The sequence below is a fragment of the Apiospora marii genome (genome assembly GCF_038362585.1).
Source record: "Apiospora marii strain CBS 49790 chromosome Unknown utg000002l_segment0_segment0, whole genome shotgun sequence".
In the NCBI taxonomy this organism is placed as follows: domain Eukaryota; kingdom Fungi; phylum Ascomycota; class Sordariomycetes; order Amphisphaeriales; family Apiosporaceae; genus Apiospora; species Apiospora marii.
Window position 1 is genome coordinate 604,576 of NW_027117373.1, and position 13,750 is coordinate 618,325.

The 13,750-nt window shown below is 54.5% G+C and overlaps 5 protein-coding genes across 5 annotated transcripts; 1 reads left to right on the forward strand and 4 right to left on the reverse strand.

Annotated features, from left to right (window-relative positions):
• Window positions 1-210: 210 nt before the first annotated feature.
• Window positions 211-1,631, reverse strand: PG985_001906 (uncharacterized protein; the record flags this gene model as incomplete). The annotated part of the gene is made up of 2 exons (XM_066821675.1): window positions 211-1,393; window positions 1,450-1,631. 2 exons carry the CDS (start codon window positions 1,629-1,631, stop codon window positions 211-213), a joined length of 1,365 nt encoding a protein of 454 aa, XP_066689107.1.
• Window positions 1,632-1,665: 34 nt separating this feature from the next.
• On the reverse strand, window positions 1,666-2,562 carry PG985_001907 (uncharacterized protein; the record flags this gene model as incomplete). Its single annotated transcript, XM_066821676.1, has 1 exon — window positions 1,666-2,562. The coding sequence occupies one exon, from the start codon at window positions 2,560-2,562 to the stop codon at window positions 1,666-1,668; it is 897 nt and encodes a 298-aa protein (XP_066689108.1).
• A 1,943-nt stretch (window positions 2,563-4,505) lies between these two features.
• PG985_001908 (uncharacterized protein) lies at window positions 4,506-6,343 on the reverse strand (the record flags this gene model as incomplete). The annotated part of the gene is made up of 3 exons (XM_066821677.1): window positions 4,506-5,851; window positions 5,909-6,241; window positions 6,313-6,343. The coding sequence occupies 3 exons, from the start codon at window positions 6,341-6,343 to the stop codon at window positions 4,506-4,508; spliced, it is 1,710 nt and encodes a 569-aa protein (XP_066689109.1).
• Window positions 6,344-8,320: 1,977 nt separating this feature from the next.
• On the forward strand, window positions 8,321-10,124 carry PG985_001909 (uncharacterized protein; the record flags this gene model as incomplete). Its single annotated transcript, XM_066821678.1, has 7 exons — window positions 8,321-8,455; window positions 8,548-8,620; window positions 8,742-8,895; window positions 8,957-9,135; window positions 9,210-9,304; window positions 9,374-9,487; window positions 9,564-10,124. 7 exons carry the CDS (start codon window positions 8,321-8,323, stop codon window positions 10,122-10,124), a joined length of 1,311 nt encoding a protein of 436 aa, XP_066689110.1.
• Window positions 10,125-11,724: 1,600 nt separating this feature from the next.
• PG985_001910 (cytochrome P450 55A3) lies at window positions 11,725-13,022 on the reverse strand (the record flags this gene model as incomplete). The annotated part of the gene is made up of 2 exons (XM_066821679.1): window positions 11,725-12,953; window positions 13,010-13,022. 2 exons carry the CDS (start codon window positions 13,020-13,022, stop codon window positions 11,725-11,727), a joined length of 1,242 nt encoding a protein of 413 aa, XP_066689111.1.
• Window positions 13,023-13,750: the final 728 nt, after the last annotated feature.

Here is a 13,750-nt window from a genome sequence, read left to right on the forward strand (position 1 = left end):
CTCATCTACGTCTCGTTGAAACAGCTCTGCCCGACCCAGACATTGTGGAATAGCCAACCCAAATCACCGGTTCTGTACTTGAGACTCCGAGATGCTTCCGTAATAAATTCTTCATCGGGAGACCGTTACTATCGAGAGGTAAGCGCTTTCAAATGAGACACTTCCACATGTGCTGCAATCTCCCATTTCGAACTAGTCTAACGAATCCCATCATGCCTTCCCATCAACGGCCGCCTCTCCAGAAGGACTGCCAACTCCCCCGAAGACCCGCGAAGTCACCACCGCCCCCCTCAACCCCACCCCCGGCTCCGACTGCCTCTGCCACGTATCCGTCCGCCATACGTACAGGAGCCAGTCCTGCCGCACCATCTGCGCCATGTCGCCGCGGCGCAGCCAGAACGTCGCAGTCTTGTCCCTTCCAGACCACCGGAACGTCGTCACGACGCGCAGGCCCTCGCGCCGCGCCAGCCGGGCCGACGTCGTCGCGTCCCCCTCCTCGTCGTCCAGGAGCAGCCGGTGCAGGCTCTTGAGCGGCGGCCCGTCCATCGTCTTCTGGTCCCAGAACACCAACACGTAGTGCGGGTAGTAGTCGGCCCGGTAGTCGGTGCGCGGGGGCAGCCGGACGCTGAACTCGGCGATCTCGTGGGCCGGCAGTGGTGATGGTTCGGGCGACACGCCCGACTCCGAGGCCAATGACGACGATAGGAGCGGTTCGAACGGGAGCAAAGGCTGCCAGAGGCTGACGAGGGCGGCCAGCTCCATCCGCCAGGGCTCCACCGAGATCTTGCGCGCCGGGTAGACCTTGTCCACGTCCTGGGGCCGCAGCACGGGCTCCCGAGGCGCCCGGGCCGTCGTCATGATTTCGCCGCGGAGGAGGCCGGCGACGATGGCCGAGAGCCAGTGGGCCGGGTATCCGAGCTCGGCCACGTGGACGAGCAGGCGCATGAAGATGGTCAGGTTGAAGGGGGCGTACACCAGGCCGCCGTATCCGGTATCCTTTGGTGCACCGTTGTATGCTCGCGGGTACGGCAGGCAGATCTTGAGGAAATGCGCATGGAGCCACCTCGCCAACGAGGCGCGCGGCATCAGCGCCTCGAAGGTCAGCGGGGTCGTCGAGGGTCCCGCCGCCGCCCGCTCCCACTGGTAGTAGCGCATCAATGGGAGCATTTCCATAGCTCCGAGCCCTTCCGGCGTGGTGCGCGATAGTCTCAGGTGGAAGTGGGTCTCTATCAGCTTCCGGTCGTGCATGGGGAGGTATTCGGCCAGATACTGGCTGATTGACTTCCAGGCAGGGGGGTTCCTCAGAACGCGCGAGACCAAGCCTGTGCCATTTCCCGATTCCAGCACCGGGGCACCATACAAAAAAGAGGTCAACGCCCCTCCGACATAGTCGCTGCACGCAAGTTAGCTCAAGAATACCACTGCTAAGGTGCAGGATGTGGGACTTACGGAATGTTGCTCATGTGAATCACGTGGAGCTTGCTCGGCGGTTTCGGCCGATCCCCCGACGATTCACACCGAGGACGTGGGAGAAGATCATACTGAAATGTCTCCAGTGCGTTGGCCATCTCTTCCAGGTACACCTCGACATGAAGGCGGCTGCGTACAATGTCCAGGCTGGAACCCACCATCTCGAAGTACTTGGCGACGACGCGAATGGCGTTACTACCATGTGGGAACATGGACCGTGATTCTCGCCCGAGAGACCTGGCCAACAGTTCCGCCGTTAAAGGGATCCCAGGTCACGCCCAGAGTCTCTGATTCCTCCTTGGTGCTTTCCCAGTCCACATCGATCAATGTCATGTTTGATCTCCACGTCTTGTTGATGTACGCGCTCAACTTGCTTCGACTTCCTTTGACGCTTTTGCGATATGCTCCCAGGAGTTCGCCTAAACGAGGCTCGAGCTTCTCTGTGTCCGATAAGGGCAGTGCAATAGTTCCAAAGCCGTGGGAAAACTCTTCGTCGGCCTTGCTGAACATGCTGGGCATGCTTTCTGGTTGAGTTTGGCGATCTTTGATCACTGCCGCCCGTACGGACTTGGTCGAGTAGGGACCCTTGGGCTCGGCTTGCCATTGTCGCAACACGCGACATACCGACTTTATGTGGGCCGTGGGAACATAGACCCACGGTATCGGCTGCTTCTCGCTCTGCAGGTCGGCCAAGACTGCAGCAATTGTCGCCTGCAGCCCGTCCCAAGCAAACGGAGGAAGGACAGGCACAATGTATGTGTATGCGATGGTGTAATACAATAGGTGGGCGTCAGGAGTGGTATCACCTGCTGTCGCTTCGTCCAATAGACGGAACAAGACCAAGTCCCTAGCAATGACAGCCGGATTGTGGTCAAGAATAGCAACGTGAAGATTCCTGGGCCTTGCACCTTTGAATTCAATGATCGTCTGGAACAGGTTCCGGGCATCACCTATGCCACAAAACAAAATGGATGCGGCCTCGTCCGGCTTCAACGTGTTGATCAGGTCCTTTGTCAACAGTGATTCTGGCGTATCCTGCCCGATGGGGAAGTAGTCCGCCTCATTAGTCCTGGGTTGATTAGCACAGGCCATCTGGACATGCAGCAGATTGAAACTCACAACCAAGGTTTGTACCTGGGGAGCTTCATCAGGTCAGCTCTCAGCTCCGACATGTCGCTCCCATAAGCGTTTCGGGCCGCTTGTAGACTTTCGAATGCGAGCCTTAGCTTGGCCCGCTCACCAACGCTCTCAATCCTATCCAAGACCGACTCCATCGTGTCCACCTGTCGGAAATGAAGCATTGCATTGGCCAACGTGGTAAAGAGTTTCTGCTTTCCAGAGTTGGACCGAGAAACATCATGAAGAAGCCTCAAAGCTTCGTTGGCAGAATCAATGCAGTCCTGGTACCTTCCGGCTTCGAAGTAGGCATTGCACAGGTTGGCATGCGGTGAAGGACCAGGGGTGCTCGGTTCATTGACTTTGCTATTCGCAGCAATAGCTGTGCACTGGGTTAACACGCTGTTCGAACAAGTGCGACGTGGACTACAAAAGCTCACTCTCGATCAGCTTAGCCATCTTGTGCTGTCCATCCTCATGTAGGCGAGCTGCCTCGGCTTCTGGAATATTGACGCTGGCCATAGTTTCTGTTTTCATGGTGCGCGAATCCGGATTGTGGTGGTAATGGGATTGGGCGAGTGTCAAGGGTTGGAAATTGTTGGCAACGGGTGCCATGGTACGATTGTAGAAAATAGAAAGGGAAAACTACTAGTCGAAGCGGGCCACCGAACCCTCGGTAGTTAAGCAAAACATCCGACGAAACTTACCAGCCACCCATGCAGAAGGTGACAGTGATGGGAATAGGGTTGGATGATCGGATCCAAAGATGATCCGACAAGATCCCTGGTTAAGCCATGTGACAAGTGATATGTCGGCTATGGCCAAGGCCTCATGTGATGTATGCGTTGATTTTGTATACTGCTTGTTGATATAGGTGGTATCCGACGCGTGTGCCGACATGCAAGAACCCGGCTGCAGTCTTGCCATAGGGTGAACTGTCTCATAACACGTGATTGGGTAGTCTAAATCGGGGTCCCACTTATATATCTTCTCCTCCAACGTTGCCAAGCTGTATGGCGCCCACCCTCTACGGCTGAACAAGAGGCCCTGTGATATCTTCACTATTACCATCCCATGATCTTTTCATCTCACGCCAATATTTAAGTTGGGACGTCGACTATTTGCATTACACGGTCATGGGCGTTTGTCACTCCGCCCCACTATAGGTCTCCTAGGTTTCCCTTATGCTTCTGTAAAGGACAATGCACGTATAGTGCGTCTTGTTCTTCTCAGGTGGATGATCTCATCCCAGGCCAATAATGAAGAAGACATGAGCTCAAATTGGTTTGGTAAACTAAGCAGGTTACAGAGCTTGCCTGTATATTGTTATCAATGGACTCCGGTATTCGTGACTGTGCTCTTACAGAGGCCCATTGCTGACAAACCCGCCATCGACCGTCATCGGACTGCCATGGACAAAGCCTCCCACATTGCTCGTGAGAGACAGAATGGAGCCGCGGCTGATGACGCGATCGATGACGCGGTCGCCGCCGGCGACGTGGAGGGCTTTCCGTATGCTCCAATCTCCTATTGTTGGCCGCTCTCCGTGGAACCTGCATGGTCTAACGTCCAAAGACATACGAATAGATCTAATCTCAGCCCTTCAGAATCTGTAAGATCGAACCTTGCATGCTGATCTCACCGGTAGTACGTGACCACCCGAACATTTACGGCCCGAGGCAACATTGCCAAGGGAGATCGCATATTCACATAATGATTGCAGGACTCGTACACGAAGTTGGTAATAGTATTGACAGACTAGTCGTTATCATGCTCTAGTATATGGCTCTTCCAGTCCATCCAAGCTGAGTGCGGGTTTCTGCTAACCCAATAATGTCCCGCTAAAACAACGCTCCGTCATTTTCCGATCTAGGAATGTGACATCTCTCCACAAGAAGCTCCTCGAATTCCTCCTGAAATCAAGCGTCCAGCCCATACTGCCGAGCCACCTTCTCCGCGCACGTCAACCCCGTCGCATACGCCGCCGCCTGGATATGCCCACTAATCAACACCGGCGCGACCGACATATCCGCCACCCTTAGCCCCTCGACCCCCACGACGCGGAAGTCCGGGTCAACCACGGCGTCGTCGGCCGCCGCCCCGCCGGCGGGGCCCATCTTGAGGGTGCCCGTCATGTGCCACGACGACGAGATGGTCTTCTTCCAGTACGCCAGCAGGTCCTCGTCGCTGTCGCCGGCGGGGACGGCCAGGGCCTCGACCGTGTCCTTCTGGTATTCCTCGCTCTTCACGACGCGGTCGAGCACGTCGCGCAGCGCCAGCACGGCGGCGGCGCGGTCGAAGTCCTCGCTCAGCACGCGCGGGTCGAACTTCAGGGGCAAGTCCGGGTCGGCCGACTGCAGCGTCACCTCGCCGCGGGCCTGGGCGTTGTACAGGAACACGAGCAGGCACGAGTAGCTGAGCTTCTCGGGCGGGAACTCGGGCAGGAACCAGTGCATGGGGAAGTGGGTGAAGACCTCGTAGTGCGGCACCGTGGGCTTCTGGAGCAGGGCCTGCTCCGACGCCGGCAGCGCCTGGAAGGAAGGGTGGCTCGGCAGCTCGGGCAACTTGAAGAAGCCGATGCCGGCCTGGCAGGCGAACTTGGACCACGGGCCCGTGCCGTCCCGCTTCCACTGCTCCAGGGCGGCGTCCATGGTCGGCTGGTCGCCGTAGAAGGCCTTGCGGGCCGTGCTGGTCTCGCTGCGGGAGTACACTAGCGGGCAGAATTGGTGGTCGCGCAGGCCCTGGCCCACGGCGGGCACGTCGAGCACCACAGGGATCTGGTACCTTTCCAGCTGGTCTTTGGGGCCGATGCCGGAGTGCATGAGGACGGCGGGCGAGTTGAGCGCACCGGCGGAGAGGATGACCTCCTTGCTGGCGCGGTACTGCTTGTCCTTGGTCTCGACGCCGACGACCTTCCGGCCCTCGAGGATCAGCTTCCGGACCCGGGAGCAGGTGACAATCGTCAGGTTCTCGGGCTTGTCGGCGTACAGGTCCTGGGCTGTGGACCGCTTGCCGTTGCGGGCGGAGCTGATGAGGGCCGACATGCCGATGGGGTCACCCGAGTTGTGGTCCGGGTTGATGGGGAACCCGCCCTTCTCGAAGACCTCGAGCATCGGCACCACGTCGTCCTCCCACTCGGCCGCAAACCCGACCTTGAGCGAGCCGCTGGTGCCGTGGTTGGCCATGTCCGGCTTGGCGAACTTGGCGGCCACGTGTGCCGGCCGCTTCTCGCTGAAGTCCTCGAGCTGCTTGAACCGCTTTTGCACTTTGTGATGTCAGTGTCAGTCTCACTTCTCGACGATTCCAATTCGGATAAACCTACTGGCACTCCAGCCAAACGCCTCATCGTTACCCGCCACGCGCGCCCACTCGTCGTAGTCGTCGCGGGCGCCGATGGTGTAGACGCCAAAGTTGATGGCCGAGCTGCCGCCCAGGCCGCGGCCGCCCGAGTAGTCGATGGAGCGGCCGTCGCAGTGCTCCTGCGGCGCCGTCTTGAAGCCCCAGTTCATCTCCTTGTTCGTGAAGGTCAGCCACCGCTTGCCGTCCACCCGCAGGTTCGGGTCCGCGTTCTGGCCGCCCGCCTCGAGCAGCAGCACCGACGGCTTGGCGCGGGTGCGCGACAGGGAGGAGGCGACGGCGCTGCCGGCAGGGCCGCCTGGAGAGAAAACACATGAGTCAGTAAAGGGCCAGGGATTTCATGGGACGAATAGACGGGGGGAGACGTACTGCCCACCACGATGAAGTCGTACGCGGCCATGATTGTATACTCCGGAGTCTTCTTCAAAAGTGAATCGCAAATGAAGGTAGGCTGTCAGGAGAGAACAGAACACCGGATTCACGTTGAAGTAACACCAGAGAGGGGCAATAAAGAAATCCTCGAGCCGGGTCTCGCCAACTTATGTGTGTGCGCATGGCAGCACAGCCAGTAAAAGGTATACAGTAAGATGGTGTGTGGGGCTCGTCACTCGCAGCTTCTTTCCTTTTTCATGTTTAGGTATCTGCTATGCCCAGGCAGCCGGATGCCGCCAGATTAGAGGGGATGGAGGGAGTGGAGGGGAGTGCATTTGTTCTCCACCAAAGTCGCCTATCATTCTGTCATCATTCGTGGGCCGACGGCATCACAGTAGGTGACTGCGGTTCGGACCTATACTAATTCAAGTATACGGTAAGCAAAACAACCCAAAGTACCGGTTCTTTCAAACATGGGGCTAGCCTTTAGTGGCAGAAGCTCCTGGCTCTGCATGGCTAGTAACCTTAGTATCAATTTAAGTAGTGATCTGAGACGGCGCCAGATAGGCTAGAAGCCTTTCAAGCTATACCACGAGCAGTAGCCACGAGGTTCTGCCACGAGGAACAGAGCTGAGAACGGCTTCCGTATACTGCTCGTTCATAAGCAAAGTCACCCTTTGGCCGGTACTACTACCAGACAAGCGTAGACTTGATAACGCCAAGATATTGGAGCTAGAGTAGCCTCAATTACTAACCAGGCTTGGAGGTTTGACCCGCTCTTTGGGCTGAGCCAAGCCATTAGTGCTTACGGTAAATGGGTATACCTACGGGGTGATTCTGCTGGTACTGCCATGTGTTCCCGGATTGGTTGATTAAAACCCTGCTCACCCCTCGGCTACTCGAGCCGGGAGCAGAACCCCGAGATCCTCCCTCGCATTGAGATTGGAGAAGGACCCTCCTTGGATTTCCCCTTGGTCTACCTACTCCGTAAAAGTACCACCTGCCTCTCTGCTAGGTGTAGCCGCCGGGCGCCCCGCCACAAAACACGGTTATCAATCTAGTCTCCTGAACGGGGCCCCCGTCAAGTCTATTAATCCACCTTTCAAGCTAGATACAGCGGCTGCAAGAGCTGGTCATCCGGCCGTCTCAGAACCAATAACGTGCTCCTGATCGGCCGGGCTAGCGGAGACGACAAGGCCTGTTTGGCCGCGCACGTCCTGCCTTGACGCCTCGCCGGGCTGAAAACCTAGCATGTTTCTGGAGCGAGACCCGAACAGCACGAAGACCGATTCGAACCAGTCTTGCGAGCGCTCATTCATTCGTCTATGTACTGGAGAGCCGAACTAGTCACGCGTGCTAAACCGCGCTAGGTCATGGCAATTCAGGCAACGTAACCCAATAGGCGATCACCAAGGGATCAACATGCACTATAGCCCGGAGCTACTATGGCTTACTGTTTGTGACCGAAAACGGTGGTGTGAAGTGTTGATGGCAACCAGCGCAAACCGGTGCGACCGCCCATCGGAAACGTCCTGCTTCCTTTCGTTCTGCGACTAGGGCCAAACCGGCTGGTTCAGGTCGTGGGCGTTCGCTAGCTTCCCCTGGACCCTGGGAAAGATCTCCCAAGAGCCAGTGGCTGTCGGCAGAGTCGAAAGATGGCTGCCGCCTCACCCGTCCTGTCAAACACAGTAGCGGGCCGGCAGATTTTTGGTGTTGACGTTTTACCTATAACAGCCGGTGTCTTATTCAACCTAAGCCCTTCATGCGGCGGCCCTCTTTTTTCCCTTCTTTTTCCTCTTCTCTTCTCTTCCCTTCCTTTGTTTAGTTGCTGTTTACAACGCGTGCTACTGCCCATTGACACCTGCATTGCATTGCATAACAAGGTCGAGACACGCCCATTGGACCTCGTCAGAAACAGCAATCCCGTCCCCACCCCAAGCAGCGAAGGGATACCACATCCACGAGGAGTGTCTGGGGCAGCCTCGTGTCGGAGACGAAACACACAATGGGTTCGCAGGATGAGGCCTGGATCCTCCTGAGCTTGGGTATCTGGGTCATCAGCCTCCGGATATGGGTGCGGTGGGAGATGGTGGGCATCCGCAACTTTGCCTTTGACGACTACTTGGTCTGCGTATCTGGTGTGAGTGTTCGGTGGCTTGAAACATGACAGATAACGTCTTGTCAGCACCCATCCGTCCTGTACTGATTTGCTAATCATGCATGCTACTGCAGCTTGTATTCGTGGCGGAAACGGTAGCTGCATACCTGGTGGGTGCCAAGTTTGACGGCCTCACCAACAGTTATAGTAAGTCAGATCCATAGGTGTTTTATTCTGCTGGCTCTTTCTCTCTTTCCCTTTGTTCAACCGTTGCCATTCAGCCCTATCTACCGAAGAGTTGTCACTAACTTCCGCCCCTTTCTTGCAGTGACGGACGAGCAACGCGCCCGACTCGACCCGAACTCGATCGAATTCTACAAGCGCGTGTGGGGATCCAAGATCCAGGTCATCGGATGGTCCTTCTACGCTTTCATCCTCTGGTCGCTGAAACTATGCATTGCATTCTCCTACAAAAGGCTCTTGTAGGTTTCCATCTACTCTTTTCTCTTTGCCTGTCATTTGCTTTGCAGATTAGATGCGCAGAAGTGCTGACGAGTTCCCGGCGACACCCAACAGTGAGAGAACCACCATCAAGAAGTCGCGGCTCCTGATCAATATTTCCTATTACATGCTAGGGGCTACGTATCTGATCGTAGCTCTGTCTATTCTTCTTTCGTGTCAGCCGTTTCACAAGTTCTGGCAGATCTATCCGAACCCCGGAAGTAAGTCGCCCACGTACATAGTTATTGGCCTGCAATCGCAATGGAACGAATACTAACGGCACGTTAATCAATAGATGTATGCCAGCCTACCATTTCGAATGTCTACGTGCTCGTGGTCGTCATTCTGAATGTACTGAGCGATGCTTACCTCATCTCGATCCCCTTGCCAGTAAGACTCCGATTTAAGCCAAAACAACTTCTCCGAAGACAGACTGCTAACTGCCAGCTCCGTTTCTAGTTACTATGGCAGGTCAACATCGACCTCCGCAAGCGTCTCCCCCTGATGGCCCTGTTCAGCGGCGGCCTGTTCATCGCCATCGCCGGTAGCATCCGCGCCCATGTCATTCTCAACGTTAGTCGTCCCTGTATCTCCTCCACACTGTATCATAGTTTCTATTCGGTTGTCTAACTTGCATTCCATCCTTAAGTCCGGCCCCGAAGGCGCGGTCGAGGGCTCCCGGTGGGCCACCCGCGAAACCTTCGTCGCCATCGTCGTGACCAACATGCCCTTCATCCACCCCAAGATCCGCGCCATCCTGCAGGCCTTCAAGTGGACCAAGAACTGGGTCACGGGCTCGTCGCGCTCGCGCACCGGCCCTAGCGCTGACCGGACCACCGGAACCGGCGCCCTCGGAGGCGGCAAGTCGGCCACCAAGTCGCAGATCATCCCCGGGGCTGCCATCGAGCTGCAGGACCGACAATCTGGCAAGAGCGATAAGCTGTTCAAGAAGTCCTCGCGACGGACCAAGGTGTCGGAGAAGAGCCTCGGCACCAGCAGCCGGTCCGCCTGGGGCAGCGACGAGCAGATCATCCTGCGGCACGACGCCGCCTCCATGACGTCGACGAGCGTCCGCCGGCCGGCCGAGGCCGACGTCGTGGCCGCCAACGGGAACGGCATCGCGATTCTGAAGGAGATCACGGTCCAGGAGTCGTCGCTGGAGGACGGCATGGACTGGGGTCACAATATTGCCGTGAGCCATAGACGATAATTTCTGGAGCCATATTGATCATGGATACGGAGCGCAACTGATAGTAAATGTATTTGTATGGATAACGAGGGACAAGGGAAGGGAAACGAGAACAGGACGATGGATTGGAAACTTACGAGGATATCTGTACGAGTACGTTGGTAAGCAGGTTATGATTCTCCGCCGCTCCTCCTAGGTAAGAGGCTAAACTGCACTGGTTTAAGAGTTTATATTTATGTGTGAAGTATTGATGTTAATACTATCGATCGGTAAGGCTTAAGACCACCTGGTTAGCCTTATATGACGCCCTCCCTCCCTCCCTCCCTCCCCCCTCCAGGTTTGTGCTATTACGTATAGCCCCGGCCTGGTTCGTTGCCGCCTCGGTCGATTTATTCGTTATCCTCTTCGTCGAGCCTTTCGATTAACGTCCGAAATTAAGGATTTTTTTAAATATTGCGATTAAAGAATAGGGTTTAAATAATATTCTCTTTATTTATTTCCCGTTTATAGAAATCTTTAAATTATTTAATTTATTTAATAAAGAAGGTTTTATTATCGTTAACATTTTATTTTTTTAAAAGAAATTTATAATCGATAATATATACTTTATAAAAAGTCGGTTTAAATAAGGTATTTTTTTTAACTTTATATTTAATAGTTTTTAAAGGTTTCTATAATTATTTATATTTTTTTAAAAATTTTATAATATTAAAATAAATAATTTCGTATTAATTATTCATTATTAATTTCCCTTTTTCGTAATATATTAAATATCGATTAATTTCGGAGATTTTCGTCGCTATAATAAATAAATATAATAATAAATAATATATATAATTATATTAAATAGAAAATTTAATTTAAATAATCGATAAAGGAAATAAAGATAGTTTTTTATATATAATCTATTAAATTACTAATAGCGATCGAAAATAGGATCAGGATTGGAGAGGGAATTTTATAATTATCGATATATTAACCGTTATTAAACTTTTATCGATTTATAGGAATTATAATTAATTATTAAAATATTTTTAAAAGTTTCGAAAATATTAAATATAATACTTTGTTTTTAAGTTTATTATTTTTAAAATAACCTATTTTTTATAAATCTTTTATTTCTACCGGGAAACCTTAATACGAATCGAAAAAAAAAGAAAGAAGAAAAACAATAATTCTCCGCCGCCGCAATAAGGCTGTAAAGAAGTGAAATAATATAAACCAAATACTGTTCATCCAACTTCACTTGCTTCTGAATCGGGAATTGTAACCCAATCAGTCTCCTTATTTGCCTGGTGGTAGAAATAGATGGCTATTCGTCTCACTACAACCTTTCGTCTTGACCACTGATACGATTAACGTCTAATGACTGTCTAGTGGCATTATCACTGTGTATTATAGGCATGTTCAGGAACAATTCAATCTGATACGACGATGGCTATCGATGACAAATTATATTTCGGGGATTTCCAAATTGGATACGGAGTAGGGATAGGGGGTAAGTGATGACAGGGATGGTGAGGTGACGGGCAACATTCTGCCCACAGAACTAAAGAACTGACATAAACAGAATCATCATCTGCAACACGCCCCGCACCGACGACCCCAACGAAAAGAAACCTCATTCCAAATACACCGGCAACCCCTCAATCCCAATATTCATAGTAGCCTCCGAGTACACCAACTCCCCCTCCCCCTTCGCCAGCCGCAGCCCCGGCAGCCGCCGAAACAGCTTGACAAACACAACCTCGAGCTGCGCCCGCGAGAAGTACTCGGCCTGGCACCGGTGCGGCCCGAACCCAAACCCCAGCGTGTCCTCGGGGCGCATCCCGGACCGGTGGATGTCGAACCGGTCGGGGTCCGGGAACTTGTCCCCGTCGCGGTTGGCGGCCTGCACGGCGCAGATGACGCCCTCCCCCCTTTTGAGCAGCTGGCCGCCGATCACCAGGTCTTCCTTGACGGCTCGCCGGCTGTTGAGGCCGGACGCAGTGTGGTACCGCGTCACCTCGTTGACGACCCGAGCCGCCAGCTTCTCGGGCTGTTGCTTGAAGTCGGCCAGTTGATCCGGGTGCTGCAGCAGCGTCAGGACCCCGAGGGCGATGCTGTTGATGAGCGCGGCGTTACCGGCGGTCAGGACGAGGAAGGCGAGGGTCGCGACTTGGTCTTCGGTGAGGTGACCGGGTTTCAGCTGCTCCTCCACCAGCTTGCTGATGATGTCGTCACCAGGCTCCTGGTCCTGCATCTTCTGCTTGACGAGACCGGCAATGTACTTCTGCAGCTCCAAGTTGGCCGTCTCCGCCGCGTTCCGGCTGGTGCTGTTGCGGATCTCGCTATCCCGCGACAAGCGCTCCACGTCCGCCGCGGGCACGCCGAGGACCCGGTAGATGATCAGCGTCGGGACGTGGACGGCGAACTCCCTGACGAGGTCGACAGGTTCCTGCCGCTTCTCCGCCGCCTCCCGTCCCTTGACCACAAACTCCCCCAACACCGCGTCCACGACCTCCTCCATCACGGGCCGCCACTTGCGCTCCACCGTCCCGGGCGCGAAATCGTCCTCCAGCATCGCCCGCTGCGCCGCGTGGTCCGGATCGTCCATGTTGACGAAGGTCGGGACCGCGTCCCGGGCCTTGCGGCCGCCCGCGTGGATCTCGGGGTAGCCCGGCGCGCGGCGGTCCGCGCTGAGCTTTGGGCTGGCGAGGGCGTCGCAGCAGTCCCGGTGCCGCGTGAGGAGCCAAGCGATCTGGCCGTCGAACAGCCGCACCTGCGAGACGGGGGCTTCCTGGCGGAGTCGGGTGTAGATGGACGGGGGGTGGTACGTCTCTTCCCGGGCGAACGGGAAGTTGGGGAGGTCTGTGTTGTTTGTCAGTAACAGTGTAGATGGATTTCATAGTAAGACGACCGCTTACCATGCTGTGCCATGATGGAAGCGTCGAATTATCGCGAGCGGTGATCTTTGTTTGCTCGTAGGAACAAGCGGTGGCGGAGTCTGGATTATGTTTGCTGTATGAGGTAGTGAATGTAACTCTATTGATACTCTGTTTCAATCGACGGATCTTCAATTGGCGCTTCTTCTGTGGCGGACCACTTCCCTATATACCTTCACGGGACTCGAGTCCATGTCCCACCGCCAACCAGGCCGCATCCGATAGACCATCTCGCTAGTTCTGTTACCATGAAACTGCCGAATGTCGCATGGACTCGTATGATTCCTATGTCCATTATCTCGTGGTTTTGGGTTTGGAATCTTACAAATACAGACTCTTCACAAATCAAGCAACTCCGCGAAATGGATGCTCACCACACATTCGTTGCCCCTCTTCGCCCAGCCGCTCCGGACCCTTTCAATGTGTGTGAGGTAAATAATACGTCATCAGCACGCATCGGCAGTTGCTTAGAGGTCATTGCCCGAGACGCGCGCGTTCAAAATGCGTGTCGGTGTCGCGAAGAGGTGCCGAGTCGTCGCGATACCCCTAGGCATCAGGCAGCCAAGCATGCGGAGCCGCTGCCTGCTGTCGGCGATAGCATGATCCCACGAGGCCGGGAATGCCGTTGTCCGGACCTTTCGTCGATCCCGTATTCGCATGCATCCATCACGTTCATCAACATGCACTGGACCAAGTCACATACTGCTGAATTAAACAGGTTCA